Source organism: Vigna unguiculata, chromosome 11, assembly GCF_004118075.2.
Source record: "Vigna unguiculata cultivar IT97K-499-35 chromosome 11, ASM411807v1, whole genome shotgun sequence".
NCBI lineage: Eukaryota > Viridiplantae > Streptophyta > Magnoliopsida > Fabales > Fabaceae > Vigna > Vigna unguiculata.
This window is the reverse complement of record NC_040289.1, coordinates 359,620-387,579: the sequence shown is the minus strand read 5'-3', so window position 1 is coordinate 387,579 and position 27,960 is coordinate 359,620. Positions and strand designations below refer to the sequence as shown.

The 27,960-nt window shown below is 33.5% G+C and overlaps 5 protein-coding genes across 8 annotated transcripts; 4 read left to right on the top strand and 1 right to left on the bottom strand.

Moving 5' to 3' along the window:
* Positions 1 to 438: 438 nt before the first annotated feature.
* On the bottom strand, positions 439 to 3,073 carry LOC114168813 (vestitone reductase-like). Of its 3 annotated transcripts, none has more exons than XM_028053770.1 (4): positions 2,779 to 3,073; positions 1,594 to 2,118; positions 1,059 to 1,254; positions 439 to 941 (listed from the first exon to the last, which is right to left on the bottom strand). In XM_028053770.1, exons 1-4 carry the CDS (start codon positions 2,897 to 2,899, stop codon positions 791 to 793), a joined length of 993 nt encoding a protein of 330 aa, XP_027909571.1. In that variant the 5' UTR covers positions 2,900 to 3,073; the 3' UTR covers positions 439 to 790. The 3 variants fall into 3 exon arrangements, with proteins under 3 accessions (XP_027909571.1, XP_027909573.1, XP_027909572.1); XM_028053772.1 differs by having other exon boundaries at positions 439 to 929; positions 2,779 to 3,071; XM_028053771.1 differs by having other exon boundaries at positions 679 to 932; positions 2,779 to 3,071.
* A 5,375-nt stretch (positions 3,074 to 8,448) lies between these two features.
* Positions 8,449 to 9,471, top strand: LOC114168789. Its single transcript, XM_028053736.1, has one exon. The coding sequence runs from the start codon at positions 8,606 to 8,608 to the stop codon at positions 9,341 to 9,343; it is 738 nt and encodes a 245-aa protein (XP_027909537.1). The 5' UTR covers positions 8,449 to 8,605; the 3' UTR covers positions 9,344 to 9,471.
* A 139-nt stretch (positions 9,472 to 9,610) lies between these two features.
* On the top strand, positions 9,611 to 15,780 carry LOC114168891 (FACT complex subunit SSRP1-like). 2 transcript variants are annotated; one of them, XM_028053859.1, is made up of 17 exons: positions 9,611 to 9,755; positions 9,881 to 10,068; positions 10,610 to 10,795; positions 10,950 to 11,055; positions 12,119 to 12,255; positions 12,343 to 12,426; positions 12,512 to 12,606; positions 12,737 to 12,845; positions 13,000 to 13,086; positions 13,185 to 13,277; positions 13,486 to 13,683; positions 13,785 to 13,930; positions 14,015 to 14,162; positions 14,607 to 14,705; positions 14,803 to 14,976; positions 15,275 to 15,353; positions 15,471 to 15,780. In XM_028053859.1, the coding sequence occupies exons 2-17, from the start codon at positions 10,015 to 10,017 to the stop codon at positions 15,596 to 15,598; spliced, it is 1,923 nt and encodes a 640-aa protein (XP_027909660.1). In that variant the 5' UTR covers positions 9,611 to 9,755; positions 9,881 to 10,014; the 3' UTR covers positions 15,599 to 15,780. The 2 variants fall into 2 exon arrangements, with proteins under 2 accessions (XP_027909660.1, XP_027909661.1); XM_028053860.1 differs by lacking the exons at positions 13,000 to 13,086; positions 13,185 to 13,277.
* A 2,204-nt stretch (positions 15,781 to 17,984) lies between these two features.
* On the top strand, positions 17,985 to 19,011 carry LOC114168462 (zinc finger A20 and AN1 domain-containing stress-associated protein 5-like). Its single transcript, XM_028053286.1, has one exon. The coding sequence runs from the start codon at positions 18,219 to 18,221 to the stop codon at positions 18,630 to 18,632; it is 414 nt and encodes a 137-aa protein (XP_027909087.1). The 5' UTR covers positions 17,985 to 18,218; the 3' UTR covers positions 18,633 to 19,011.
* Positions 19,012 to 23,171: 4,160 nt separating this feature from the next.
* Positions 23,172 to 25,362, top strand: LOC114169594 (protein gamma response 1). The gene is made up of 3 exons (XM_028054829.1): positions 23,172 to 23,980; positions 24,112 to 24,198; positions 24,379 to 25,362. Exons 1-3 carry the CDS (start codon positions 23,317 to 23,319, stop codon positions 25,050 to 25,052), a joined length of 1,425 nt encoding a protein of 474 aa, XP_027910630.1. The 5' UTR covers positions 23,172 to 23,316; the 3' UTR covers positions 25,053 to 25,362.
* Positions 25,363 to 27,960: the final 2,598 nt, after the last annotated feature.

The window sequence follows — 27,960 nt, the reverse complement described above, 5'->3', positions numbered from 1 at the left end:
TACAGTCTATAAATAGTTCAGATAACTTTCAAGAAAATAGAGTGATTTGATTAACATGCAAAAGTAAATAAACTGATATGGTGAAATTGTAAGGTTATTCTCTATTTTAATATATGATTAAAATATCTGAATTTGTTTTAACCAGTTTTTTCTTTTGCCAAACAGTTTTGAACATAAAATTTAAAATATCTCTCTTTCATCCCAAATGGGGTCTGGAGCTATTTTTATTTGTGTTAATACCCTTTATATTAATTTAGAAAAAATGTTTTGCAAAGGAGTATTTAAATAGTGTAAGAGAAACGTAATACCACATACTATTCAAAGAAAAAACATTCAAGTGCTTCTCTACAAAACATGTTTTTCTGAATAAAAAAAAATGATTTTTCCACAAAATATGTTCATCTTGCAAACCTCTTTGAAAACTCCACAACTCTAATACTTCAACGAAACATATGAACATAAATTTGTCAAAATTACAGCACTATTATGATCCCAAAAGCATAATGTCCAAACATGAACCATTTTTCAAATGAAAAATAATTGTTTGACTACTAAATTTTTATAACTTTCTCTTATAAACTTAGGTGTTTTTTAAGTGGTTTTTCATATTTCCATTTTCTCATTTTCAATATTCCAAAACCACTTAGAAGATGACACCTCATGTTATAAGAAAAAGTTATCAAAATTTAGTAGTCAAAATATCATTATCCTTTTCAAGATCGATCATATTTTTCAGATGGTAGCATATTTATGGATAACCATCCTCATATATGACATAAAAAGGTACATATTATTCCTTAAGAGAAATCCCTTTTTCCTTGCAGCATTGAATTGCATCATCAAGCATCTCCTCAACTCCATACTTGAACACAAATCCAGCATCTGTGAGCTTCTTTGATGATAAATCTGGTAACTTCATACCTTCTCTTCTGCTGAAACAGCTACAAGAAATAAACAACTAACCAAATACTTGTTGCAATGAAATCAAAGAAAAAGAAAATACTCAAATCAAGAAGAATGTTAAATGTGTAACAGCATGAAGTTCAACAGAAACTCACTCTACTGTCTCTGGCTTAAATTCTGGGTATTTGGCAGAAACAAGTTCAGAGATTGTTTCATAAGTAACCAAACATTTTGAACAATTATACCTCCCTTTTGGATTTTCATTCTCCAGCAGAAATATATGTGCTCTAGCCACATCATCCATATGTACCATAGGAATCTCAAGGAGGGAACCAAATGTAGTTTTTTCTCCTGCATAAATTTCCTTGTATATATTAATGGTCAGATATGTTCATAGTCTCTAAATTTTGACACGACATTGGAACTTGTTTCTGTCTTAAACTTTGATACATTTTGGTTCTAAAACTTAAAAAATGAATGACATGTCAAAGAAATTTAATCTAGTTTAGTCGAGAGAACTATATTCATTCATTTTAATGTTTGGAAAACAAGCTGTATTAAAGTTTGAGACAGAAACAAGTTTCAATTTCGCATCAAAATTTAGAGATTGTGTTCATAACTATTGAGTTGAACAACCATAGAAAATAGGACGCTCTTAGATAAACAGGAGAATCAAATTGCATCACTAACCAAATGCAAATTTCAATGAAGCATGAACAGAGCCAGGAAGCTTTGGACTAATGAAGGGTCCAAAAACAAAAGTTGGAATTAGTGTGACAACATCCAAGCCATTTTGTTCTCCAAATTCAAGCACTGCCTTCTCTGTCAGTGTCTTTGAAACTGCATAAGACCATGCAAATGGCTTTGAAGCTCTGAGAAGATCCACATCAGTCCAAGAGCTTTCATCCATCACTTGTTCTTCTCTGCCATTGAAAACCACAGCAGAGGCACTAGAGGTGTAAACAACTCTTTTCACACTCTTGCAGTTCAGGCATGCCTTCAAAATCCCAACTGCACCATCAATGGATCTTTTGGTCACTACCTCTTCTGCTTCTCTCTGTTCAAAGTCAACTGGGGTAGCAACATGGAACACTCCAACACACCCTTCAATGGCTGCACTGAAGCTTTCTGGATTTCTGAGATCAGCACTCAGAATTTTCAGCCTTTGAGATGCTCCTGGTAAGCTGGTGAGAAAGCTGACATCTTTCTTCTGTTCTGCTTTGTTTTAAACATCAAAATCACAGCTTTGGTTTGGTGAATCAAATCAAATGAAGAAGAACCTTGTAGAGATTATAAGAGTGTTGTTGTTTCTTTTACATTGGAGCCAAACTTACTCAAATCAACCTAGAATGCTGTTTCTTTGGCAGTTCCAAAAGGAACATGTTAGAAACGTACTAAATATCAATTTCAACAAAGATCACACGCACAATTCCTTGAAATTAAATGCCAAAAACAAGTAAAAACTCTTCCACCTTCAGCAAAAATGTCTGGTGTTAAAAAATTTACTTTAAATCTTACTGAGACAAAGTTTGCACTCACTTATATACTATAAGATTGTCTTATTTCTAGTTAACGTGGAATCTCCGACACACCTTTCAACATATCATAGAAATGTATTCTAAACTTAATTCAACTCCAGAAAACCAATTTATAAAGTGATATGATATCTACTATGTAATTCATACCAAATGGTTATCAGGGAATCAATATGAATATTCAGTATATATGGTCAAATTAAGTTCAGAAAACAACTAAGAACAATGTGGCATTTGATTTGAAAACCTATAACATAAAAAGTTTATGATGGAAAGAAAGAGAATGTTCTTCTGATTATGGAAAAAATTCAGCATGTCTCAGCTTTTGTATTATTATTACCTGGATTGTGCCTCACTGTGGTGTTAACAGAGTAACCTTCTTGAAGGAGGGTCTTGATAATCCATGAACCGATGAAACCTGTTCCTCCTGTTACACACACTCTTCCTTTGCTTTCTTCCATTTTCTCAGACCTTCTTCTCTCTTGCTCTCATTAGTCTTTGCTACAAATTCAGCTTTTCTATGCACTGATAGAAAGTTATAGTTGAAAGTGACACGTTTGGCCATTAATCATTCTTCACTGTGCACGTTCATTGCAGACATGAATTCTCTTACCTTCTTTCTTTCTTTCTCTTTTTGATATTATCTTAACCACACATTTCACCTCTTTTCCACACCTTTTATGTTCTTCATTTGGGTTTAGGAAAATGTTTTTTGGAAATTCCAAATGTTATCTACAAGTTCTAAAAATAATAATAAATGTAGTTGATGATACCAAATAAATATATTTGGAAGTTAAAAATTGTTTATGATTTTAAAGTGACTATATACGAATAGTGTTTTGGAGATGATGAGAAATTAGGGATATGCTTTAATAAAAATAGATTAAATGTCTTTTTTTTCAAGCTATTATAAATATTTATGTTTATTTTAAAATTAAATTTCTATCCTTATAAAAGTTAAGTAAAATATATTTTCTAGTGTTTGAAGATTATATCATAATTTATAATTTATTATGAAAGAAGTTTGTTTGTCATATGGAAATGAAAATTAGTTTACACGTGGGTTGTTAAAAAAAGACATATCACCTAATTTTCATTAAGTTGAGTAACGAAATAATTTATAATTTAATTTTATACAAAATTCATCTTTTTATAACGGTGTGGAGAGAAAAAACATATTTAATCTTTTGAAAATTCTTAAACTTATTGTAATTAAATGAGAAAAAATGAACTGAATGTAAGGAAATTTAATTGATAAATGAGGTTATTAAGTGATTCATAATTTAATATTTAATAACTTGTATTTAACGATAGTGTAGTCCTAAGTTGTTATTATTATGATTGAAATTTATTAAAGATTTACTTAAAGACTACGGAAAGACAAGTTAACACAGAAAGTGACAAATTTGTTGTTGGGACATTTTCTTCTCGAGAATGATTAATGTACTAAATGTGAGTATTTTATGTACATGACATCTAGTTAAATAATTTTCAAGTCCTTCATGTTTACTTTTAGTGTGGTGTTTTTGATTGGTGATCGATTTGTGAATACATGGTAAAGGTGTTTTGATACTAAAATCAGCAGATTAATAGATAAAAGCAATAAATATTATAATTAATAAATGATAAAAACTCTCAACAATTATATATTTGACTTGTATTTATAGTTTTCATAGACCTTTGATTAGAGTTGACCTAATCACAGTCAAATCCTATGTAATCCTGATTACCAACATGTCTGTACTTATTTGGGAGATCATCTGACTTCCAAATAGACTTGTCCGTTTAGCATAACTGACCAAACTAAGGTGCACTTATTTAGAGGAACCATATAAAGAAGATTAGCATGCCCTCTGTGCCGAGGGCGTATCTATTTAACGGAGTTGTGCAGCCCAAATATTAAATATAAGTCAAGCTGACGGTCATTGAGAAACTAGGGACGAAGCCGTGTGATCCAAATTGTAATTCTCAGTCAAGCTTACAATGACTGAGAAAGTGAGTAAGGTGCAAACAAACACACAATTTTCCATTGGTTCAAGGTGTGCGCGAACCAGCAAGTCGATAACATCTCTAAAAATCTTCTTCAAAGTAATCTCTTTGATCACCTCCCGTTGACTCAATTGGTTGGCCATAACGTACCGACCTGCCCATATAGTACAATTAGTTTTATACATTTATTAAGAGAAAGATATCTCTAGATTTAAAAAGCGTTAAACTTTTGTATTTTTTATCTTTTTGTGTTCATTTTAATTTTTTTTAATTTATCACAAATTTAAGGTTAAAGTACTCTTTTGGTCATTGTTTTTATCAAAAAGTGTCAAGTTGATCTTCATGTTTTTTTTTTTTTTCGTTTCAATTTGGTTCTAATTTTTTATAAGTGATTCAATTTCATCATTGCTTTTAAAAGACCAATTTGACACTTATTGACAAAAATGAGAATAACAAATTTAGCATAAATTTAACTAATTGACAATTTAAAATATATAAAATTAAAATTATACTTAAATTGATTATTAATTTATATATATATATTTTTTTAAAATTTAAAAATTATGACAAATTTAGTAATTATATGTAATAAAAAAATGTTTTAATCTTTATTTCAAGAAGCATTATATACTAAAACATATGTTTCTCGGTTATATATTAGCAATGAATACTAAATTTAATATTTCTCTATTAAAAATAAAACTAATATTTTTATATGTTAAATATTATACATTAAATGAAAAATTATAATATAATAATAGAAATTAAATATATAAACTTCATAAAAATTGTAACATCCTATTTAATAGTTTTCACGCTACTAAATAAAATATTATATTATGATTAGACAAGGCAGATAGTGAAAATAAACTCTTATAGAGTGCTGATACAATCATCCACAAATAACCATATAAGTCCCTATCAACCAGTGCAGTCTATACAAGGAAGAATTAGTCTACACAACTCAAAACTCATAAGAACCTAACCCAAAAGCCACTACCAAATTTTCAAGCAAAAGATCAACTTCTGTCTAGGAGAGGGGTGTCTTCATCTGGATTCTTCTCTGCTCACACCAAAGGTAGGTGATCATTGCAAAAGAAACACACAAGGAAAACAACATAGACAAGAAATGGTAAGCTAACTGAAATAAGAGAAATCATGCAGTTCACAGTATAAATATCATCACAAAGAAAGCTCAATTACATGACTCTAGACTCAATATCCGGATGTGTGTAAGTGACGTTGGATCTCTTGGTGGCATGCACCTGTGGTGGTCCCCAAACTCTGCAGAGTTTGGGCGCAAGGGGTTATCACCCGACCACTCCCAGGGTAAGTCCCTTTCGCATATAAGACTTGATCAAGTCCAAAGACTAGGACCTCCTGCTACTCCTCATGACATAATCCATTCTGCTCTATCTGAGCGTGAATGATTATTGGAGTTTCAGTATACCAACCAATACGAAGTCCTCACGTCCTTACACACATTAACATACTCATCTGAATTTCCCTTGAAATTCTATTTCAACCACAACTTCTCTTAATTCATATTCATCCAATTCACCACTCACAATATTAGCAATGACATTCCAAGCATATAAAAGGTTAATTGCACAAGATCATATTTAAACATATAATTGCATCCTTTAAAATAGAACATCAAGCACCCCACTGCAGTAGTTCTCGCTCAAGCTAGAAAATCTAGCCCAGGCGAGAGGCCATGTCGCTTAGGCGAGTCAATCTCGCCTGAGTGAGGCTCTAACCGTGGGCAAAATAAAAATATGGGCGAACTCTCGCTCAGGCTAAGCTGGTTCGCTTGGACGAGAGTGTCTCTCGCTCAAGCGACCTCAGCTCGCTTAGGCGAGGTTTCGCACAGGAACATGGATGGGTTTTCTAGTGTTTTCGCTCAGGCGAGAGCCACTCGCCTAGGCGAAAATACTAGATTACGAACCTGTTCTCACATGTAGGAACCTAGAATCCTTGCACAATTCAACACACACCCAATTATGCAGTTCAAACATCAATTCAACACTCAAACATGCAATCCAAAGTCATTAGAACAGATTTCCATACTAATTTTAGGATAATGGTTAGCTTCCCTTACCTTTTTATGATGTTTGAGCTTGGTAAGACACCTCCTCAACAATGAGGGCACAAAACCTCAATTCAACCTAGAGAATTTAGTCATTATAACACAGGGAGAGGAGAAACACCTGATTAATCCCATAATAGAAGCAGAATTTCGAATTCAGAGTCAAACAGAATTAGACATGTGAGGATTGACTTACTGTGAGGAAGGAAGTTGGAAGTGAAGTCAACTGGGAGCTCTGCAGGGGCTTCTTTTCCAGAAACTGATTTGCAGAAGAAGAAGAATTAGAATTATGGAGATTGTAGAGGGGTTATGAGGTGGAGAACTTAAGAGAAAGCTGGTGGGGAAGTGTTTTTGTTCAGTGTGGGTGAGCTGGTGCACTTAAACTTTGGAAAAGAAGATAAATCAGAGAAATAGGGGACTTCACAAAATAACCCGGATTTTTAAAATGGTCTATGATCATAATTTTGTATTATATTGTCAACTTTTTTTTACAAGTTTTATATCATATTTTCAACTATTTTAAGTGTGTCAATTATATTTGTTTGTAATAATTATTTATAATACTAAAGTTGTGATGATTAAGCATAACAAGGGTAGACGAGAGGTTATCGAGATAAGTCTCAACTAGCAACTTACAATTTATATTTTTTTTTTTCATTCATGTTACTCAAAATTATTATTTAAAGGTTATTAATGTAGACATTTGGATTTTCTCAAGTTCAATGAAGGTCTTAAGTCATTCGGTTTAAGTCTTTAAGTTTTTCTTAATAAGATTTTTAAAGTGGTTATTGTATAATAGATGATAGACAATAGACAACTGAGAAAATAGAAGAATAGTGGTTTTGTGAGATAATTTCACATATAATATTTAATGTAATATATAATTTAGGCTTAAATTTTATAATTCATTTTAAAATAACATTAACTATTTTCCATCAATTAATTATATTATATAATATAATTAATTTATGTAAATTATTTAATAACTTAATTTAATATTTAATTTCATAATTTTATATTTGATTTAATGTAGCATTAATTTCATAATTTCATATTTGCTTTATTTTGACATTTAATTTCATCATTTCATATTTAATTTAATTTGATTACTTTATTTTAGATTCTGTACTTTTAAAATTTTAAACATATCTATATCTATTTAATATTTTATGTTTAATATTTTCTTTATGTTTACAAGTGTACTTTATTTTTTTTAATTCTTTAAGGTCATTATTACTTTGCCTTTTAAAATAAATACAAACTTTAAGATTATTACTTAATAAAATGTGTATTAAAATATGTCATCCTTCACTTCTTTTTTTTACTTTTAAATTTTTGTAACTTTTTTCTATTCTTTTCATCTTATATTTTTCTTTTAGTAAACTTATAATCTTTTTAATGTCATACAAGACCACAAACATATTTCATTTTAGTAGAACCATAATTGATAAAATTTAATAATTAATGATTCTGGGTTAACAAATGATCTTTCTATATAAATTAACTTTGACTTAAATAATAAAGTAATAATCTAACATCTTCTCTCTCTGTCATTAAGCAACACGCATAGGGTTGTGTGTTTAAGTAATTTCTGCATTGCTACAAAGTTTATTTGATTTTTTTTTCATTCATGTTAAATGAACAATCATATTTTTTTAATAAAAATTATTTGTAACTTTTTTTATCTCCTATATTTACCACCTTTTTCGCATTTTAAGACTTTCTAATTGTCATTTGTTATGATACCTCAATATCATAATTAAATTCTAGTTTAAATGTTACTCCTACACAAATATAACTAAAATGGAAATTTTTTATAAAACTCACACTCTAATTAATTTCTACTTAGTTGTTTAAAGACTCCATAAAAAAAAAAAAACATATTTTAGCAATTAAATAATTTTTCACAAACTCATTTTCATTAATTTTAAACATTTTTAAAATGTAATTAACCCACTTGCTACTGTTTATCTTCACTGTTGTTGAGTACACAACGAAGAAGAAAACGAAATTCAGAAAACCAGAAGAACATTTTGTTTTTCAGTTTTCCACTTTCACCGATATCACAATCTCTTCATTCTACTTTCTAATGGCCGCCATAATTTCGCGAAGACTAAGGTCAACCTTAACCTCCTCGCTCCTAAAACCCTGTCGTTTTTCTTCATCTTCTTCAATCACTTCGTTTTCCCAAAACCCTAGTTTCCCAATTTTCAAACCCTCCCAAAATCCACTCTCTCCCTTCATCCCCTTCAGCTTTCTCTCATCATCAAAGCAATTTTCCTCTTCTTCTTCTTCAGAATCCGATGAAGCCCGCAAGCCTACAGCAGACCCATGCCAAGCACAAGCCCAAGCCCAAAGCCCGTACCCAAGCCAAAACCCAAACTTCAAGCATCAGGAGATCGAAGGCCCCACAGTGGAACGAGACCTCTCCCCGCTCGCGACCGAGACGCGCGTGGTTCTGGAAACCATGATGAGGAACATGTACAGGCTAAGCCACGCGCTCGCTGCAATGGGTCTGGTCCACCTCGTTCTCGGCGCGTGGATCACGTACCTGACGAAATCGGATCCCCTAACGGAGGTGTCGGTGCAGAGTCTTGCGGCGTTCGCGTTTCCGTTCTCGGTGGCGTTCATGCTGCGGCGCGCGCTGAAGCCGGTTGTGTTCTTCAGGAAGATGGAGGAGCAAGGGAGGTTGCAGATCCTCACGCTCACGCTCCAAACCGCGAAGCAGTTGGACGCGCTCTTCGCTAGGGCTCGTGTGGTTTCTCTGCTGTGCGTTTTTGGTGTTGCCGTTGGAGTGGGAATTGCAGTGGCTTCCAAATTTACTTGATTTTCTTATTCAGAATAAATAAATAAATATATATGTTACCTTTTTTTCTTCTTTTTTCTTGTGATGTTGATTTTTTTTTTGTATTCTCCAATTTTTAAAAAATTAATCACATACTTTATCTTTATTTACGTCGTGCAATTGACTGAAAAAAATTAATAAAAAGTATCAGGAGAAACGTTTATAAATTTAATTCGTGTAAATAAATATGTAATAATCTATAATTTGATATTTGATTTTTTAAAGTTCATATAAATATTAATTTTGAAATGATTAAAATAAAATAATATGATAGAAATATTATGAGAAATGAAGAACTTGTTAGCGTGTACCACGTCTCACTCCTTCACATTCGGTGTTCAACCAATTTCTGATTGTAAGAGCAACAAATCACACTTTTCTCCTTCGTGAACATGTGAGCAATTTTTCGTCTTCTATTTCACTATCAGATTTTCGTTTGTTCACTATCAATTAATCAATTGATATATCTCTGCGTGCTGCATTACTTCAAAATTTGAGCACTGATTTTTTCTTCTTCAGTTTTTTGTTTTCTTTTTCCAGCAATTTGACGTCTCTCTCTCTCTCACACGGTGGTTCTGATGTGGTTGTGACGTTCCGTTGAGGTGCATTTTTTTTTCAGTTGTGAAATTCGCCACTCTCATTGATTTTCAGCCATGACGGACGTTCATCAATTCAATAACATCACTCTCGGAGGCCGTGGAGGCACTGTAATCCCTCTAACCTTCGTTTTGCTACTCCTCTCCGTGTATGGTGCAAGTTATAATAAAATATTTCCATGAATCTATGGCTGTCTTTGAATTAGCAAAAAAAACTTCCCGGAATGTGGGTTTGAGAATGCAGCATGTTTAGTAAAAGTTTCGAAAAAGTATTCCCCTGAAACTATGGCTGTGTTTGAATTAGTGAGTCTTACAACAGTGTTCCCGGGAATGCAAGTTTTCAATGTTTGGTACAAGTTATAAAAATATTTTCAAGAACCTGTTAAGTCAGTGGTGTAGAATGGAATATAGTGGAGCAGAATGGAATGGGATGGATTGGAGTGAAGTGAAGTAAAAGTACCATTGCATTATTTGAATGTTTTAGAATGAAATGGAACGAAGATTTCATTTTATTGTTACAATTTGTTGTTTTTTGATTCGAAGTTAATAGTAATTAGAGTTGAAGAATTGGGTTTTTCTAGTGAATTTGTAAATGAGACTGAAATTGGCAGTTGAGATGTATGACATTTCTTCTCATGTTATGGGGTTGCAGAATCCAGGACAGATGAAAGTATACTCTGGTGGAATAGTATGGAAGAGACAGGGCGGTGGTAAATTAATTGAAGTTGATAAATCTGATATAGAGGGGGTCACATTTATGAAGGTTCCAAAGACTAACCAACTTGGTGTTCAAATTAAAGATGGGTTGTACTACAAGTTCACTGGATTTCGTGATCAGGTTACTCCCTTTAACCATTCCGAATGTGAAGTTACGTTGATAGTGCAAAAATGAATTTATAGCTTTGGTTTGGTTTCTTATATTTCGTTGCTTGAGGACTTTGACTTCAATTGCTATCAAATGTTTGATGTCGTAATTTTATACATTTTTGCAGGATGTTGCAAGTTTGACCAACTTTTTCCAGAACACTTGTGGAATAACAGTGCGGGAGAAGCAGCTTTCTGTTAGCGGACGAAATTGGGGAGAAGTTGATCTGAATGGTTTGCTATATTACATGAACTGACTTCTTTGTTGTAATTGATATTCTACGCATGATTTGTCACATATATCGTAAACATCTCTGTCATCCTTACTGGCTGCAAATTTGGTAATTTAGTGTGTGGGGAAAAAAAAGTTAATTTGACGTGTTATTCTGTTTGATTCAGTAGCACCCATGAAGAAATGGTATGTAAAATCTTTAGTAAAGGATAAAGCTCTCCTATTTTCAGAGAAATTCGGTTGATATCTTCCAGTTCTTATTTGGAGAGCACTGATTTATCTTGTATAGTGCTAGATGTTTTCCATATATGAAGAAAGGCTGAGAACTTATGTGCTGCCGTGCTACTTTTTTTCCTCCCCAGTCTGCAGTTGCTTATTTTCTTTTTGTTATACTCTAAGGGTGTGTTAACAGTTGTAAAAATTAGATTGTTTCAATAATCATTCAGTGTTATAATCTATTCTGGTTAGAAACAGTTTTTTGTTTGGGTAAACTTGTCGAAAAGTGTTTTCAACTTAGTTTGTTTATTGCAACAACAAAAAATCAATTTTTACATGAGAAAAACATATTCCTTTGGATCTAAAGGAAAAGACTATTGGAAATAATCACCAGGTACAAAACATTGGATTCATGGAAGCAACTTAATTTTTGAAAAAAAAAAAAGCTTCTTACTACAGTTTAGCTGATATCCCAAACATCCAGCTAATTTTATAAGCATCTTATATTTTATAAAAACAACTGAAAGTGAAGATAAAAGCTTCCCCAAACATGTTAAGTGTCAAATGGATTTAAGCACAACTACCTCCACATTGGTAATCATAAGTGCAAATTTGAGTGGAAAAAATTGTTAACATAGGAAAGTTGTTTAGTGTTTTTGGGTGGTAGTGGTGGTTGACTGCTTGCTCATAGAGCAACTTTATCCCATTCTTGTTTTCTTTTGTTATCAAATCGTTTCTCTTTAGGTTGGGCAACTTGTTTGATAATGATAAAACCGACTTGACCATTTCTATAGTTATACTACTCCACTTGTGGAATAGTGGATTTTTATCTTTCTATTTCCATTTCAGGAAATATGTTGGCTTTCATGGTTGGTTCAAAGCAAGCTTTTGAGGTGTCGCTAGCAGATGTCTCTCAAACTCAGCTTCAAGGGAAGAATGATGTGATCTTAGAGTTTCACGTGGATGACACAACTGGAGCTAATGAGGTATATCTACGTTTTCATGCATTTTAACAAATTAATTTTCAATGATTGTGCATTCTTTTTATGGTCTAATCCTGTTTATGTTATCAGAAAGATTCACTGATGGAGATAAGTTTCCATATACCAAGTTCCAACACCCAGTTTGTTGGCGATGAAAAAACTCCTCCTGCTGAAGTGAGTTTCATTGTGAAAGCAAAACAGATCCAGTGTTGTAATAATTTCTAGGTTGTTAAATGACATTTTGTCTTTTCTGCATCAGGTTTTCCGCAGCAGAATAATGTCTATGGCTGATGTTGGTGCTGGAGGTGAAGATGCTGTTGTTACATTTGAGAGTATTGCGATTCTTACACCAAGGTAATGTCTTTAAAAGCATATGCGAATATCAAGTATTTTCGGGCTCGTGGCTTCTCATAGTTTTCTTTTATACTAGTATTATTCTCCTTCCAATTAAGTATTAATAATAAAACTTTGTTCCTTTATGTAGAGGACGATACATTGTTGAGTTACACATGTCATTCTTGCGGCTTCAGGGACAGGCTAATGATTTCAAAATCCAATATAGCAGTGTGGTTCGCCTATTTTTACTTCCTAAGGTTCATTTCCTAATTATGTACTTTTATTTGACTGATATTTGTTTTCATCTTAAGTGACAAGTAGAATGTCAATTACATTAGCCAGTCATGTCTTTAAATTGATTATTTTTTGGACTTGTTAAGGGTAGTGACAAATTATCATGTGTATCTGTAGTCTAATCAACCACATACCTTTGTCATTATTAGTCTTGACCCCCCGATTCGGAAGGGACAAACTTTGTACCCTCATATTGTGATGCAGGTAATTGCTGCTTCTCAATGGTTCTTGGTTTGCTAATTTAAATGATGTGCATTTTACGTGTTTATGAACTTAACATTGTTTTGCTCATTTTTATATAGTTTGAATCTGATTATGTTGTCCAAAGTGAATTGACAATGAATGAAGATCTTTATAACACAAAGTACAAGGATAAGTTAGAGCTGTCTTACAAGGTATTGCTTAAAACTTTTTATAAGTGATTCATATGTCCATAGATAAACCCCTGAGATACTGCTCTTCAAGGACTGCTGGGGAAATTGGAAAAGAGCATCTTGCATTGCATATTTTCAAAGATTGAGTGATGTGAGAAGTTAGTAATTGTTGGTCATGCATATCACATGATGCAGTATCTGACGTGTTTCATTTTCAATTCGCAATCAGGGGCTTATTCATGAAGTGTTCACCACAATATTACGTGGCTTGTCTGGTGCCAAAGTGACTAAGCCTGGAAAATTTAGGAGTTGTCAGGATGGTTATGCTGTGAAATCATCTTTGAAAGCTGAAGATGGAATTCTGTATCCCCTTGAGAAGAGCTTCTTCTTTCTACCTAAGCCTCCGACTCTTATTCTTCATGAAGAGGTACAATGGATTGCGCTTGCAGACCACCAAATATCAATTACTGGTTGATAGCATCTGATTTTAAACAATGAGGTTTTACTCGTTTTTTCCTCTCGTATTAGATTGACTATGTGGAATTTGAGAGGCATGCTGCTGGTGGTTCCAATATGCATTATTTTGACCTTCTTATCAGACTAAAATCTGAACAAGAACATCTCTTCCGTAATATTCAGAGAAATGAGTACCATAATTTGTATGAATTTATTAGGTAAATATTAGCTCATTGCCAAATTTTACGTACAACTGGTCGTTATGTAAAGTATAAACAACTGTTTTTCACCTGCACATGCAGTGCAAAGGGCTTGAAAATTATGAACTTAGGAGATGGCCAACCTACTGCTGGTATAAAGAAGGTTCTGGAGAATGACGATGATGATGCTGTTGATCCACATCTTGAGCGCATAAAAAATGCAGCTGGTGACGATGAAAGTGATGAGGAGGTGATCAAACAGATATTTTATTACCTGCATTCTTATCTTTAATTCATGTGTGGTGTAGCATTTAGTAAATTTTGCGTTCTAGTTTTAGAAATCAAGGAAGCAACTTTTATTTATGCTGACCAACATATGAGTATCGTTGGGGAATCAAAACTTCGGTGAACTCGAAGCTTACATTTCAGTTTTTTTCAATTCTTTAGCTTATTTTGTAGCTGACCTATCGCCTATTCTAATTGTCTATTTGTTGTGTTCTATGTTTTGACTTCTATTGTGTATGCTTGTGTTTGTTGTGTTTGTTGTGTTGTGTTTGTTCCGTGCTTCTGTACATATATATTCAGGCTGGAGGAATCTACTCAAGTTGCTCAGCATTGGTCTTTGGGAGCTTACTGTGGCAGGGTTTTCTAGTCTTGTTTCTATATTTCATTAAACGGTGGTAAATGTTTACAGGATTCAGATTTTGTTGCTGACAAGGATGACGAAGGTTCTCCTACTGATGATTCTGGAGGAGACGATTCTGATGCCAGTAAGAGTGGCGATGAGAAAGAGGCACGTGGTTTTCTTTCTTGCCTTTGTTACCTTTGTAGTACTTCTCTACTCTTATATCTATGGTGTGTCTGATACCTTAATGATGGCAAATTTTCAGAAGCCTGTCAAGAAGGAAATAAAGAAGGACCTGCCTCCTAAGGCATCTACTTCTAAAAAGAAACCAAAAGATGACGAAGATGGAAAAAAGAAAAAACAGAAGAAGAAAAAAGACCCAAATGCACCCAAAAGGGCAATGTCCGGTTTCATGTTCTTTTCTAAATTGGAAAGAGAGGTGTGTTCTGTTCTTAGTCTTATACTCTTATACATACATGAACCATGAATGAACTGTAATTAAGGCAAGTTAGCTTTAAATAGGTGAGTACTCTTCCAGTGTGTGTGGACGGATTCTGCACTCTTGCACCGAACTAATTCTAGCCAACTATGACCATTAGCAAAATTGTTAATATCTATTTTGATTTTAAGAATTCACAAAATCTACTTGAAACTGTTAACTGGTTAAGCAGGGGTTTATACAGGTTGACTTCTCTTTACATAATATTTTTTCTGAAATTAGTGTAATTTTTTGACAGAATCTCAAGAAAACTAACCCTGGAATCTCATTTACGGATGTGGGAAGAGTACTTGGCGAGAAATGGAAGAAAATGACAGGTATGCAATGTTGCCAATTGTTTCATTTCATGCAGTTCCACCATGTATAATTCGTGCTCCGAACTTTATTATGCTTATGAACTAAACTGCATATTGTTTTACCTATTGAATGCACAGCGGAAGAGAAGGAACCATACGAGGCAAAAGCACGTGAAGATAAACAACGTTACAAGGATGAAATTAGCGGCTACAAGAATCCCCAACCCATGAATATTGATTCAGCAAATGTTACTGACAGTGCCTAAAGCTGGTTCGATATTTAAAAAACCCTCACTTTCTATATATGAATGCAATTGTCTTTTGAAACTTTCTGTCATAGACATGCAAGCCAATGTAAGTCATGCTCCATGTTTTTTTTTCCTGGAGATGGCATCTACTCGTGAACTTTGTAGACTGATACAATATTATACAAGTAATGTTCTTTGAATTGGCTTCATAACTTTCTCAGAGTTTTGTGTGATTAATTGGATGAAAAATTGGTGGAAAAGACTTTTGATCTTAACAATTTAGAAGGTGGAAGGTGGCATGGATCATGGATGGCATAAAATCAGAAATGGTTGTAGCAGTAGCAGTAGCGGTGTATTATACCGTTTTCTTCTTCACCTCGGATCCTACTCAACGAAGCCACCAACATTGAACTAATGGGACCATGAACACGTTTACAATGCATCAGAAAAAGTCTTTGCTTTTTTCATCAAAATAAGTCTCTTTTTGTCTTTTTGTTCTTTTGTTTGACATTGGGTAGTTAGATTCAACACATATATGGTTACAATTATTGTAACGTAAAATTAGATGTCTGTATTAAAAGCTAAAAAAATATGATTATTCTAATTACTAGTATTTATTTTTCGTAATTGCGTCTGATTACTTAAATTTCTGTGTGATTAATCTGCGTTTGCATGCATCTGTGTAATAAAAATTCCCATCAAAATTATAAACCATTGTAGTTGTAGTTATGAGCAACACGACATAATGAAAGAAAACTTCTATTTTACATCAAAAGTATATATTTTTTTAATTTATACATTTTAATCCTGATTAAAATACAAATAAATTGTATTAGTAAAATTTTCCTTAGTTTTTTTTAACTTCTCGTCTCTGAATAGACCCAAGGGTCAGAGTCTCTCACGTAATGAGAAAAACACGGCACGCTCACGTCCCTTTCACTAAAATGGGTAACACTGTGACACGTGCAAGAAGCCAGTGGTAAAGCTGAATCGGCCAACAAGCGTGCGAGGCACACGTGTCATTGACAATATGGACGAAAATGACCTCTGAGAAAACAAGGGTCAGATTTGGCGGCTAGCTTCTTCCTTCTTGTCACGCCCAGCTCACCCTTTTTTACTTTCCTTTTCCCATTATACCCTTTCTTGCAAAGTTAATAATAATAATAATATATACAACAATCTTCTTAAAAAAGTCACTTTTATCATGATTTTTAATTATTTGACTCTATATTTATTATTTTTTCGTCATAAAAAAAAATCTTCTGTTAATACTATTATTATAAACAAATACAAATCAACTCCTCACAAAAGCATAAAAATTTTGATATCTATATTTCAGTGGAGGGACACCTTAAGTTAAAAAACAAATAATGATTGATTAAGTGAGTGAGAAAAATAAATAATGATAGATTTTACAATAATGGAGAATATAAAACTATGCATAGTAGACAAACAAATTTTATAATTTTGGTGCATGTTTGGCATTAACAACTAGTTCCAAACAAAATCACTTTGATGTAAAGTCTTTTATTCAGCTTTCCTCATTAGTTTGGTGTTGGGGTGAACATGTTTGGATTAATCCATCTCTCAAATATATTACTTCATTAGGCCAAACAAGTCCTTCACATTTTCCTTTTTCATACCATTGTAGTTAAAAAAAAAAAAACACACAACTTCCTTTTTTTTTCTTCAAATTTACTCCTTTTATAATAAAATCATTGTTGAACAAAAAAAATAAGGCTTAAATATATTTTTATTTCAGTTAAATTTGAAATTAGTCCCTCTTTACAATTTTTGACCAATTTAGTCTTTTATCTTTAAAAATACGTAAATTTAGTCCTGTTAACCAAATTTTATTAAGTTTATCTGACCAAGTTTTATTAAGTTTATCTGACATCTCACGCAAATTTACTCCTTTTATAATAAAATCATTGTTGAAGAAAAAATAAGGCTTAAATATATTTTTATTTCAGTTAAATTTGGAATTAGTCCCTCTTTACAAATTTTGACCAATTTAGTCTTTTATCTTTAAAAATACGTAAATTTAGTCCTGTTAACCAAATTTTATTAAGTTTATCTGACATCTCACGCATATCTCATGATAATATTTGAATTATTTATTCTGTTTGACACATTTTCGCTTCAATGTTAACTCAAATATTATCATAAAATACATTTAAAATATCAAGTAAACTGAACAAAATTTGATAAGAAAAATTAAATCTACGCATTTCTAAAACTGAAGGATTAAATTAGTATAAAATTAAAAAAAAAAAACTAATTTCCAAATTCACAAAAACTTACCAAATACATATTTAACCAAAAAATAAAAATAATAAGAGTATTTAATTGTGTAGATAAATTATTTATAATTTGAAGAGAAAAAAAAAAGTAGTGGAGAAGTTGGTAATTGCATCACTGCAGAGACAATGAATGAAAAAAAAAAAAAAGTTTCCTTTCCATACGCGTCTCTACGACGTCCATATTCTATCTCTGCTTTCATTACCAACCTCTCATCTCATTCTTTTACAAATCCTTTCTTTTTCTCTCTCTCTCATTTCCAATCTCAATAATCTCTCTCTTTCTCTCCTCTTCTTTTTCTTCTAATTTTTCGTCTTTCTCACCAAAACGCAGAATCATGGCTCAGAAGGCGGAGAAAAACGACACCGATTTCAAGGTCCCGGAACCAATCACGCCCTGCGCCACCACTACCGCCGCTGCTGCAACTTCGATTTCCGAGCCTTCTAGATTCTTCGACGCTGTCACTCCGGCCACATCGTCGCGTTCGCCCAAGCGCTCGCTTCCCCAGGAGGACGCTGCCAGCGCGGACCGGACGGGGGCATCGGAGCCGAAGCGCGCGGTCAACAGGTGCTCGGGATGCCGGCGGCGCGTCGGACTGACCGGATTTCGTTGCCGGTGCGGTGACCTCTTCTGTGCGGAGCACCGGTACACCGACCGCCACGACTGCTCTTACGACTACAAGGCCGCCGGGAGAGAGGCCATCGCGAGGGAGAATCCCGTCGTGAAGGCCGCGAAGATCGTGAAGGTCTGAAAACCCTAGAATCGGAGAAGAAGAAAAAAATTCGATCGATCGGTGAGACGAAAACGAAGCTAGACGAAACGGAACGACGGCGTTTCGACGCGGTTGGAGATTTAAAAGTTCTTACGATCGCGGTTAGGTTGTTAATTTAATTACTCGCAGCGCGTCTTTTCTCGGGCGCGTGGGTGGGGATCTGGGGAAGTTGTAACCGGAACATGAAATTCTCGGTGATCCTTTTTCTTTCTTTTTTTATGTATAATTTTCTTAATTTTTATGTATTTTTCTTTTTTTTTAATTTCGGGTTGGGATTTATAAAAATTGTTTGTGATTATTATGTGAAAATCAGTGAATGGTTTTTTCTTGCCTCAAATATTTTTCTGCAAGTCTTTCATGAAGTTAGTCTTTGAAGGGATCACCTTTTTTTATTTCCAAAATTGTATGTTTGACATTTGATATATTTTTTTTCTTATTTTATTGATTCCTATTAAGTGTCTACTATTTTTATTCTTGAAATATAATTTGTTTAATTTATGATTGTAAAATTATTTATTGAACTCAGAACAAAAGTTATAGCGATCAAAATTAAGTAATTATGTATTGAACTGGCCAAATATGTTTATACTTTACAACTGAAAATATAATTAAATTTTGTCTTTTTATATTCTATTAAGATTAAATTAGTTTATTTGGTGAATTTAGGAAAATACACCAAATTGTTGTTGATTAAAACGAAGAAAACTTATGCATTCTTAGCATAGGATTCAGGATGTGGGAAAAAGGTAAATGACATTGAAGCTAAGGGTATAAGTGTCAAATTGTTGTGAACTTTGAATTTGGAATTTTCGAGAATAGTGATGTAGAAAGTTGGGTGGGCCCACTTGATTAGACATGTGACATTTTTTAATTGTTATCGCGATATATTGGTTAGTGGGTGATATCGTATCGTGATGTAGACGCAGCGAGATTTCGCGATTCTTGTTTCCATTGTTCTTGATAGTGACGCTTAACTTTTTGGCTTACGGCCAATGGGGTTTCGCCACGTGTGAGGTTTTAATTGGCCTCGCGTCTCGTTGATTATTGCGTTGTGATTATTTTATTTGGATAGAAGAATCTCGAGGGAATGTGACGAGATGATCCAACGCCTAGGATTTCGTGATAAAAGTTTTCTTCCACTCTCAAAATGTGTAATAAAATTTTGTTAATTTCTTTTTCTAAAATAATAAAAATATTAAACCTTGGGTATTTTGTTTTACGTTTAAATAAAACTCTTCTCGTAAAGTTCACAATGTAATTTTAATCTTCAACGGAAAGTCTCACGATATGTGGAAAATAAGTGTGCGCAGGTTAAGGGAGGGATGCGCATGTTTGTGCGTAAATCATGCGTGATGATGATGCATGTATCTTTTCCATTGGCATGTAATTATAAATGAGCATTTATAATAATTTTTAAAATATATCATTTTACTTTGTTAAAGTTTCTAAAAATGATAATATATTAAAATATGAAATTTATTAGTTACGATATTAACTAAGTCAACGTTTTAATTATTAAAAGTTCTATTTTGTAATTAAACGAATAATCCAAATTGTTTAAATCATTCAATTCAAGCATGAAAAACCCATCATATATACATAATTAAGTAAGATGATAAAAATATTTCAATTTAACCCAATGATGTATAGGTTTAGTTTTTGTTTTCTATATTTTCTCTCTTACAAAAAATATTTTTCCTTGTAGTTGCATAGAAGAAAAGGAATAGAAGAAACAAATAGATGTTGTTGGATGTTAAGATTCTTCTGCTTTTAACTTTCTCTTGTTGGTGGAACGTGATTCCTTTCATGTTCTTTGCACGTCAACAGTTTTTTTTTCTTTAATTTTAATTTGGGTTGAATAATGATTTGTACGTATGCATGATAACATATGTCTGGGAGCAACTCACGATGGTCATTGATCACAATAATCTAGGGCTACCCCACTTACCATATGGTAAATTTAATCCAAAATAAACAAGAAAACAATTTACAAATTATAGTCTTCAATGATTATTTGTCCACTTTTATGGTTAACAAATTATATTAATTTTAACCTGTTTTTCTTTAAACTCAAAAATATTTTAATCTATAGATGTATGACAAATGTTATGTGAATATATATAGGTTAACTATGAGTTAACAAACATAGATAGATATATGTTTACCTTCTATATCAGTGAGTACAGAGAAGAACAATTAATTATATATTGATGATTTCATGACCACACTTTCGATTATAGAGAAATGGAAAAGTTCTTTTAAAACTGTTAAGTTAGATTTCATGTCAGCATGTACAGTTAATTTAGTTTCTTGCATGTGAAAGTTAGAATTTTAATTATAAAAATAATTACAAATCATTCTTATTCCCAAAATCAAAGTAATATTTCAGTTATAAGGATAACAATAAAACAACATAAATATAATAACAAAATATTACAAAGATAATAAGTATATATAGGATCTCATTTTTTATAATAAAATTTGAAATAAATATAACACAAATTTAAGTCTTTCCTAAGTCTATAAATTTTAAGTCAACTTTTGGACATTTAATATCCGTCTTTGAATATCAAGTCAGGTTTGGTCTCGCACAACAAGTCTTAAACCTTAAATCTTTAGTTTTCTTAGACGAAAAGTTGTTATAACCCATTCTCCATCTTCTAGCACCGGGTCAAGCCTTTACTTTTTCTCACACCATCTTCAGGTACAATTTCTCCCTTTTTGCTAAATTTGGTGTCCATATCTAGCTGCATAATAATTTATGTCCTAATTCATTTTACCTGCAAACTAAACAACCTTTTGGTTTTTGTTTTAGTTGATCCCCTAGTCGAGCTAAGTTAGTTGCTTTAAACATGTGTTCCCCCTCCAAGCCTAGCTTGAAGTTTCTTTTATCTTTTGTCGTCAAATTGTAATTCATGAACCTAACTACAAGAAAACAATACAAATGACAAGTATATATAAATGACAAGTTTATATCAGATGCTTGTGATGTTTCAACAAAAAAAAAAATAGTGAAATCAAATACAAAATAACTTGAAAAGTTGAGAATAGTAACCACCAGAGTGTTTTAACTTGTTCACCTTTCATTGAGGACTTTCAATAATAAGGAAAGTGATTGAGTAACAAGTAAAGTAATTGGATAAGTACAGATATCTAGATTACTAATTTGTGAGCTCCTAGTGACAATATTTTCATTCAAGGTTAGGGCTCGATTATCATCTGAGTTTTGTAACTTTTCAAAGATACAAAGATATAAAGTAATATAAGACAATTGTACCTTGTTGAACTCTCCGGTATGTGAAAATTAAATATACTTTAAATAATGTATGATGTTTGTGCATACCTTATGTTGAATCAGAATATAATAAACAGTGAGCTCTTAGTGCTCGAATATGAGTCCTCAACATACAAATATTATGAACATCCTTAGAATAACAATGAAAAAAATCTTATGTATGACTTACCTTGGCTTGAATCGGAGGAGTTCAAATAAATTGAGGAGCCCTTAGTGCTCACATCTCAAAATAACATTATTAGAATAACAATGTATAATCTCATATATGTTTTACATCAGCTTTGATCCAAAGAGTTTAAATAAACTCAGGAGTCCTCAATGCTCGAATATCATAAACATCCTTAAAATAATAATGTATGAAGTTTTGGTATGACTAACCTTTATTCCAAGTCCTTAGTCTCTACGTAATTCATTTCATTATCCTTTTTATTGTTTGATTGATCTAGGTGTATTTGACTTGAAAAGATATGTTTTATTTGGTGCTGAAAAGATCAATCTTACTCCCTTTTCGAGCAGGAGAGATCAACTTTATTGGTTGCTGAAAAGATCACTCTTACCCCTTTTATGAGTTGAAAAGATCAACTTTATTGTAGTTGGTGCTGAAAAGTTCAGTCTTACTAAACATTTCATATTTGATCTTAATTATGTTAGTAAGGTTCAAACAGAAAAGTTTATTATGCGTCATGTTCATGTTCGTTTTCAAATTATCGATGCTATAACCAAACCACTTTATGAGTTTATTTCTCCATTTATGCAATAAACTTACAATGTTTGCTCTATCTCAAACCATAAATTTTAGGGACGTGTTAAAAGAGATACAATTATAGTTACAATTAAGTTTACATGCATAGTGTATATATTGCCTCTTCCACATGTGTGTTTTTAGGATGCAACCTTAAAAGATTTTTGTTTTTGATTGTGATGTAATTGAGTAGTGGAAAAAAAATGTTAACTTTTGTTAGTAAATTACCCGGTTAATGGTGCATTTGAATAACTTATAAAAATTATTAGTGAAGTTATATGTGATGATTTGAGGTGAAGTAAAAGACAAAAGAAAGAAAATTTCTTTATATATAGTTTTTACCCTTACCTACATGAGAATGATTAAATAAGTTTATAAGTCATTAAGATAAAGTCCCTAATACTAAAATTGATTCTGTTAAGAAAAATAATATTTGGATTTTTTATTCTTTTTTTTCGGAATAAAAAAATCATAAAATAATTTTCCTTGCCGGCATTTGGAAAAAAACAATTCAGCATCCCGCGCAAGAGTAACATATCATAACAGCCATCGAGCATAGCACCACCACCGTCACCACCGCACTCTTATTCCGATTTCATTTCACTCGCATTTTCCGTCGACCCGCAATGGACGAACCGGAGGAAGTAACCGCAGAGAGAGTGCCCCACCCTCCCTCTCCGAAGTTAGGGTTTCCTCTCACCGACGCCGGCGCCGCAAACCACGTCGGCGGTCTCAGCACCATCCTCGTCGCTTCAATTCAGGACGCCAAGGACCGCATCGCGCAGATCGAGTACGTCTTCTGCTCCCAGCTCTATCCTCAATTTAAATCCGACGCGGCATCGAAACGGCGCCGCATCGACCAGCTCCAGCGCGAGGTCGACGAGAACATGGCGCTGCACAAGAACCTCGTGGAGTTGGTGCAGTCCAAGGTGTCCGCTCTGAAAGACGCCGAAGAGAAGCGAAACGATGCGTTTTCGAAATTGGAGGACTGCGAGAGCGAGAAGGTGAAGCTGCTCGCAAGAATCGAGGAGTTGGACGAGAAACTGAGGAGGAAGACGCGAGAAGTTGAAGAGGAAGGGGCGCTGCTAGAGCGCGTGGAGGCGCTGACGCGTGAGTTGCAGGATGAGAAGGCAAAGAGGAATCGCGTGACTGAGGCGTATAAGAGGCTTAAGTCTCAGCACGTTTACCTTCGACGGAAGGTTGGTCTATGTGAGGAGAATGTGGTTGAACAGAACAAATTCGAGAGTGGGAGTGAATTTGGCACGCGTCAGAGTCCGGTCGCAGAACCTGGTATTGTGCTAATTTGTCTTGTAACCGTGTGGTAGAACACTATAAAGAGTTTGTCGCATGTTTTTTTGTTATTTGTGAGTCTGTTTATTAACAGTCCTTACTCACCAATTGTCTTTTGCATGCTGTTGCAGTTCTTGCATCTGATAATCCAAATATCACTATGGGTGCTTGTGAAGGCGCTGAAGTGAGAAACGAAATCCCATTGGAAGACTTTGGAGGTAATTGAATTTTCTCTTAATATTTACTCAACTGTCTTTGTATGAAATGGCCTTCACTTCTATCCACCTGCATCAAGTTAAACATACATACACAGAGTTTGCTGTCTAAATGCTATGTTGAGTTAGTGAAGTGTACAATTTAGGTTATTTGATTACACCATCTACTTCCCATTGTTCTAGGTCTTGAAATGAAAACTCCAGATGTGTTTGTTACTGCATGTGAGATAAACGAAGTGAAGGAGAAGCCGTCTGAGGAGGATAGAGGAGCCAATTTGAGTTCCCCATCCTCTGGTTTTCGTGATGTCCCTAAATGTCCTCCCAGTACAAAATTAGTCTCTGTATCTAGTACAAAGCGGCCTGCATCTTCGTGGCGGCAAACCCGGTCCCATCAAAGTCGAACAGGTCCTGACCCTCATGACGATTTTCTTGACACTCCTCTGGAGAATATCAGAGGACATTTAAATAAGGATTTCAATAAGGAGGACCTCCCAAACCCGATTCAGAAAGACATTAACAATGATAGCTCAGATGATGAAACACAGGATATGAATGCCAAAAGCAGTCCTCAGAAGAAGCTAAAGCAATCTTCTATTACAGTGGTTGACAAAAGAAGTTACAAGTATGTTGAACCAGTGAGAAAAAAAGCTGAGCGTGAAAATTTAAAAGGAGTTGAGTGCAAACAATGCAGAAAGTTCTATGATGCTGTTCTTCCTAATGCTGATGGCAAGGATGCTGACAGTAAACAGAACTTCCGCTGTGAACACCTAGATGGTGTTTCCAGGCACCGATATAGGTATGTTCCGCCCATGACTCCTGAAGGATTTTGGAATATTGGATTTGAATCTGAAATGTAAGATTATATTTTAGACCGATTACTATTTGATTTATAAATGGATTCTGTATCCAATTGAGATTTGTCTCAACTTTAGTTTCTTGGTAAATCTAGAAAAATAACTCTTAGGAACCTTGAACATTAGGTACATTATTAAATGATACATTGGTGATCTCAATGCCAAGAGGCCAAATTTACCTCTGTACATCATACTAAGCCCGGTTGGACTAATGCATGTGCTACTAGCTGTACATACCTTATGTTGTTGACAGCAAATAAACTTTTTGTTCTCATTTATTATAGAAATAGTCGTTGTACTGTACTCCTCTAAACAGTATCCTTGTGCTTGAAATTTATTTCGTATTTATTTAAGTTCTTGTGTATGACTGTTTATATGTATTATTACTGAAATAAACTGTTCAGGTTTAGTGTTCTAGGAAACTTTTGTATAGGTTGGGGATTTAGGGGATGAGATTGGGAGCTGAATTCTGGAGATTATGCTTTATTTTCATGGGTCTATGTAGCATGAACTACTAGCTGGGGACATTTTGTTATAATGAGATGCAATTATTCATTTTGCTGACTGAATTTGTATTGGTCAATGAACATACGGCCGTTAAAGCTGGCCACAATTTATGTGGGTTGAACCTGAAAATTTACCCTTTAGAGGTTTATACTTTTAACCGTTTGGCCTATTTTTAGGTGTTTTTGGAAAATAATCCTGGGAGTAGTTGGTGACAGATAATTTTTAAGTCTTCAAAACATTTTGATCGAGAAAATACTTAAAACACATGTAAACTAAGAAAGAGTTTAAAAAACTATTGAAACTCAATAATTAAAATTATATCGCTACTAAAATACTATCTTTTTTTCTGAAGATTGTATTTTGACGAATTTGCTTTGCTGTTTAGAAGCTTTGGAAGTAATGACTTTTGGGATTAGGAACAACTTGGATGTCTTTAAGTTTATTGAGCCTAATTTTTATTTGGAGTAATAGCGGGTAGTTGTTCCTCTATTCAGACTCAATAGGTTTTGGTTTTGAATGACGCATTTAAATGGACTTTGTTGGGGTCTGTCATTCTGGTCAACCGATTAAAAAGATTCATTAGTGGAGAGTAACTGAAAAATTATCTGCAAGTAGAGAATATGTTCATCAAAAGTAGGAGAATATCATAAAAAAGAAACTTGAACAGACTGGAAGAGATAGGGCTTCTTCAGGAAGGTGTTGATGGTTGAATGAAAACTGGAGAGAGGATTAGTTAAGTTAGATGACATAACTACAAACTCATAGTGGCAACACAAGTGGGAAGTGTTTTTATGTGTCTGCAGGGATAACTTGAAATTGATGGTAGCCCGAAGGCAAATCCACCTTAGTAAACATCGTAGCATCACCTAACTCTCCAGTAACTTGGGAACAATTTTTTATTATTACTGCATTTAGAGCATTATACACAAACTGTGAAGAGCCATCGTTTTGTTAACTAATTAGATAAGGGATGAAAAGGAGTTAGTGCTATGTTGAATCATACCCACTTGAAGCACTTCCCAAATGAAATTCGTAATGGTGGTCTTTTGTGAGTGTGTAGCCATATGGTTTGACGTTCATAGGTGGTGCACTAGGAAGTAGGGGAATGTGGTAATCATGGGCACTAAAGGGTGGAATGCTTTGTGGTGTTTTGAAATTAGTGTAATGGGTATGTAAGCTGGTTTGAATTTGTGGGTGTAAGGTAGGTGTGGAATACGAAATAATATTTTATATTTCAGATTATGTAATTTATAATATTTTTAAATTGTACTATTTGAAATATATTCTAATTTACGTAATCTACAAATAGTTTTAAATTGATTAAAAAAAGAGGTTGATTATTTTTCATATTATAGGATTGAAAGAAGAAAAACTGGGTGTAGGTAGAAATTACCTCCACACTTGTCTTTGGGTCTTTAGCTTGGGCCTTGGTGTATAACGGGTCTATAGCTTTTACTTCCTGCACCTCCACAATTTCTTTGTGCACCTACTCATTTTCGAATTGACCATTTAATCAGTCGCTGGATTATATATTCTGAAAACATCTCTGAACAATTTTTTTTGAACAGAATTTTCGGGAAGAAATTTCTAAAACATGATTTTTGGAACAGAATTTCGGAAATATATGAAATGTTATGTGTTGAAGTTGAAATTCATAAATCAATTACAATGATCATGAATAAATTCACAATATTCACTGAAGTTGGCTTTTTGATTTTTAAATATAGCCATAACAATGAAAATCATAACTTCTCAGGTTGGTTTCTTTAGTCCGAAACCAGTTTTAAATTTTTTCCATTCGGCTCTTTCTCGGGGTAATTTTGTGGTTCTTTTGGACTGGAACTCAACCTGGTTTTCAGTCCGATATGGATGAACCAGCATGTAGAACCCAGTTTCGATAACCATATTAAAGGCACTGATTTTTCTCTGCCATCAACTGTGTATATCATTTGCATTATTTTCTATCAGTGATTTATTTTTTGGACGGGTGGAAAAACTTGTCTGATAAGCCAGAAAGGGTATCACTAAAAGATTCCATATCACATTGCCCGAGAAGAGATATAAAGCAAATGAATGGAACAAATTGCGGTGGCTTTTTCTTCGTTGGAGTTTGCAGTGTTATACTACAGTAACTTTTCTCCTGACTACTTCACATGATAAATCAGGATAAAGGTACTCCTTTATTTCTTCCCCCATGTTAAATTTGTATGCTGAGAAAACATTGCTATGTACTGCTTCCTTTTACACCATATCATGACAACTTTAAATATTCCCAAATCATTCCCAACCTTAACTTGAGAAAGAAATGTGCTGATGATTACACGTAGTTCTAGGATGTTAGTGGATAAATTTCTCTAAAACAATTATAGGGGAAAATAAATAAGTTTTTCTACAATTTGCCATT

Bases quoted from the DNA above. Each gene is read 5' to 3' on its own strand.
- LOC114168813 (XM_028053770.1), bottom strand. From the start codon at position 2,899: ATGGAAGAAAGCAAAGGAAGAGTGTGTGTAACAGGAGGAACAGGTTTC. The intron at 1,255-1,593 runs GTTAGTGATGCA...AAATTTATGCAG, and splicing joins TTCATTGAAATTTGCATTTG to GAGAAAAAACTACATTTGGT. The intron at 942-1,058 runs GTGAGTTTCTGT...TATTTCTTGTAG, and splicing joins TTTAAGCCAGAGACAGTAGA to CTGTTTCAGCAGAAGAGAAG.
- LOC114168789 (XM_028053736.1), top strand. From the start codon at position 8,606: ATGGCCGCCATAATTTCGCGAAGACTAAGGTCAACCTTAACCTCCTCG.
- LOC114168891 (XM_028053859.1), top strand. From the start codon at position 10,015: ATGACGGACGTTCATCAATTCAATAACATCACTCTCGGAGGCCGTGGA. The intron at 10,069-10,609 runs GTAATCCCTCTA...ATGGGGTTGCAG, and splicing joins TCGGAGGCCGTGGAGGCACT to AATCCAGGACAGATGAAAGT. The intron at 12,256-12,342 runs GTATATCTACGT...TTATGTTATCAG, and splicing joins ACACAACTGGAGCTAATGAG to AAAGATTCACTGATGGAGAT.
- LOC114168462 (XM_028053286.1), top strand. From the start codon at position 18,219: ATGGCTCAGAAGGCGGAGAAAAACGACACCGATTTCAAGGTCCCGGAA.
- LOC114169594 (XM_028054829.1), top strand. From the start codon at position 23,317: ATGGACGAACCGGAGGAAGTAACCGCAGAGAGAGTGCCCCACCCTCCC. The intron at 23,981-24,111 runs GTATTGTGCTAA...ATGCTGTTGCAG, and splicing joins GAGTCCGGTCGCAGAACCTG to TTCTTGCATCTGATAATCCA. The intron at 24,199-24,378 runs GTAATTGAATTT...CCATTGTTCTAG, and splicing joins CCCATTGGAAGACTTTGGAG to GTCTTGAAATGAAAACTCCA.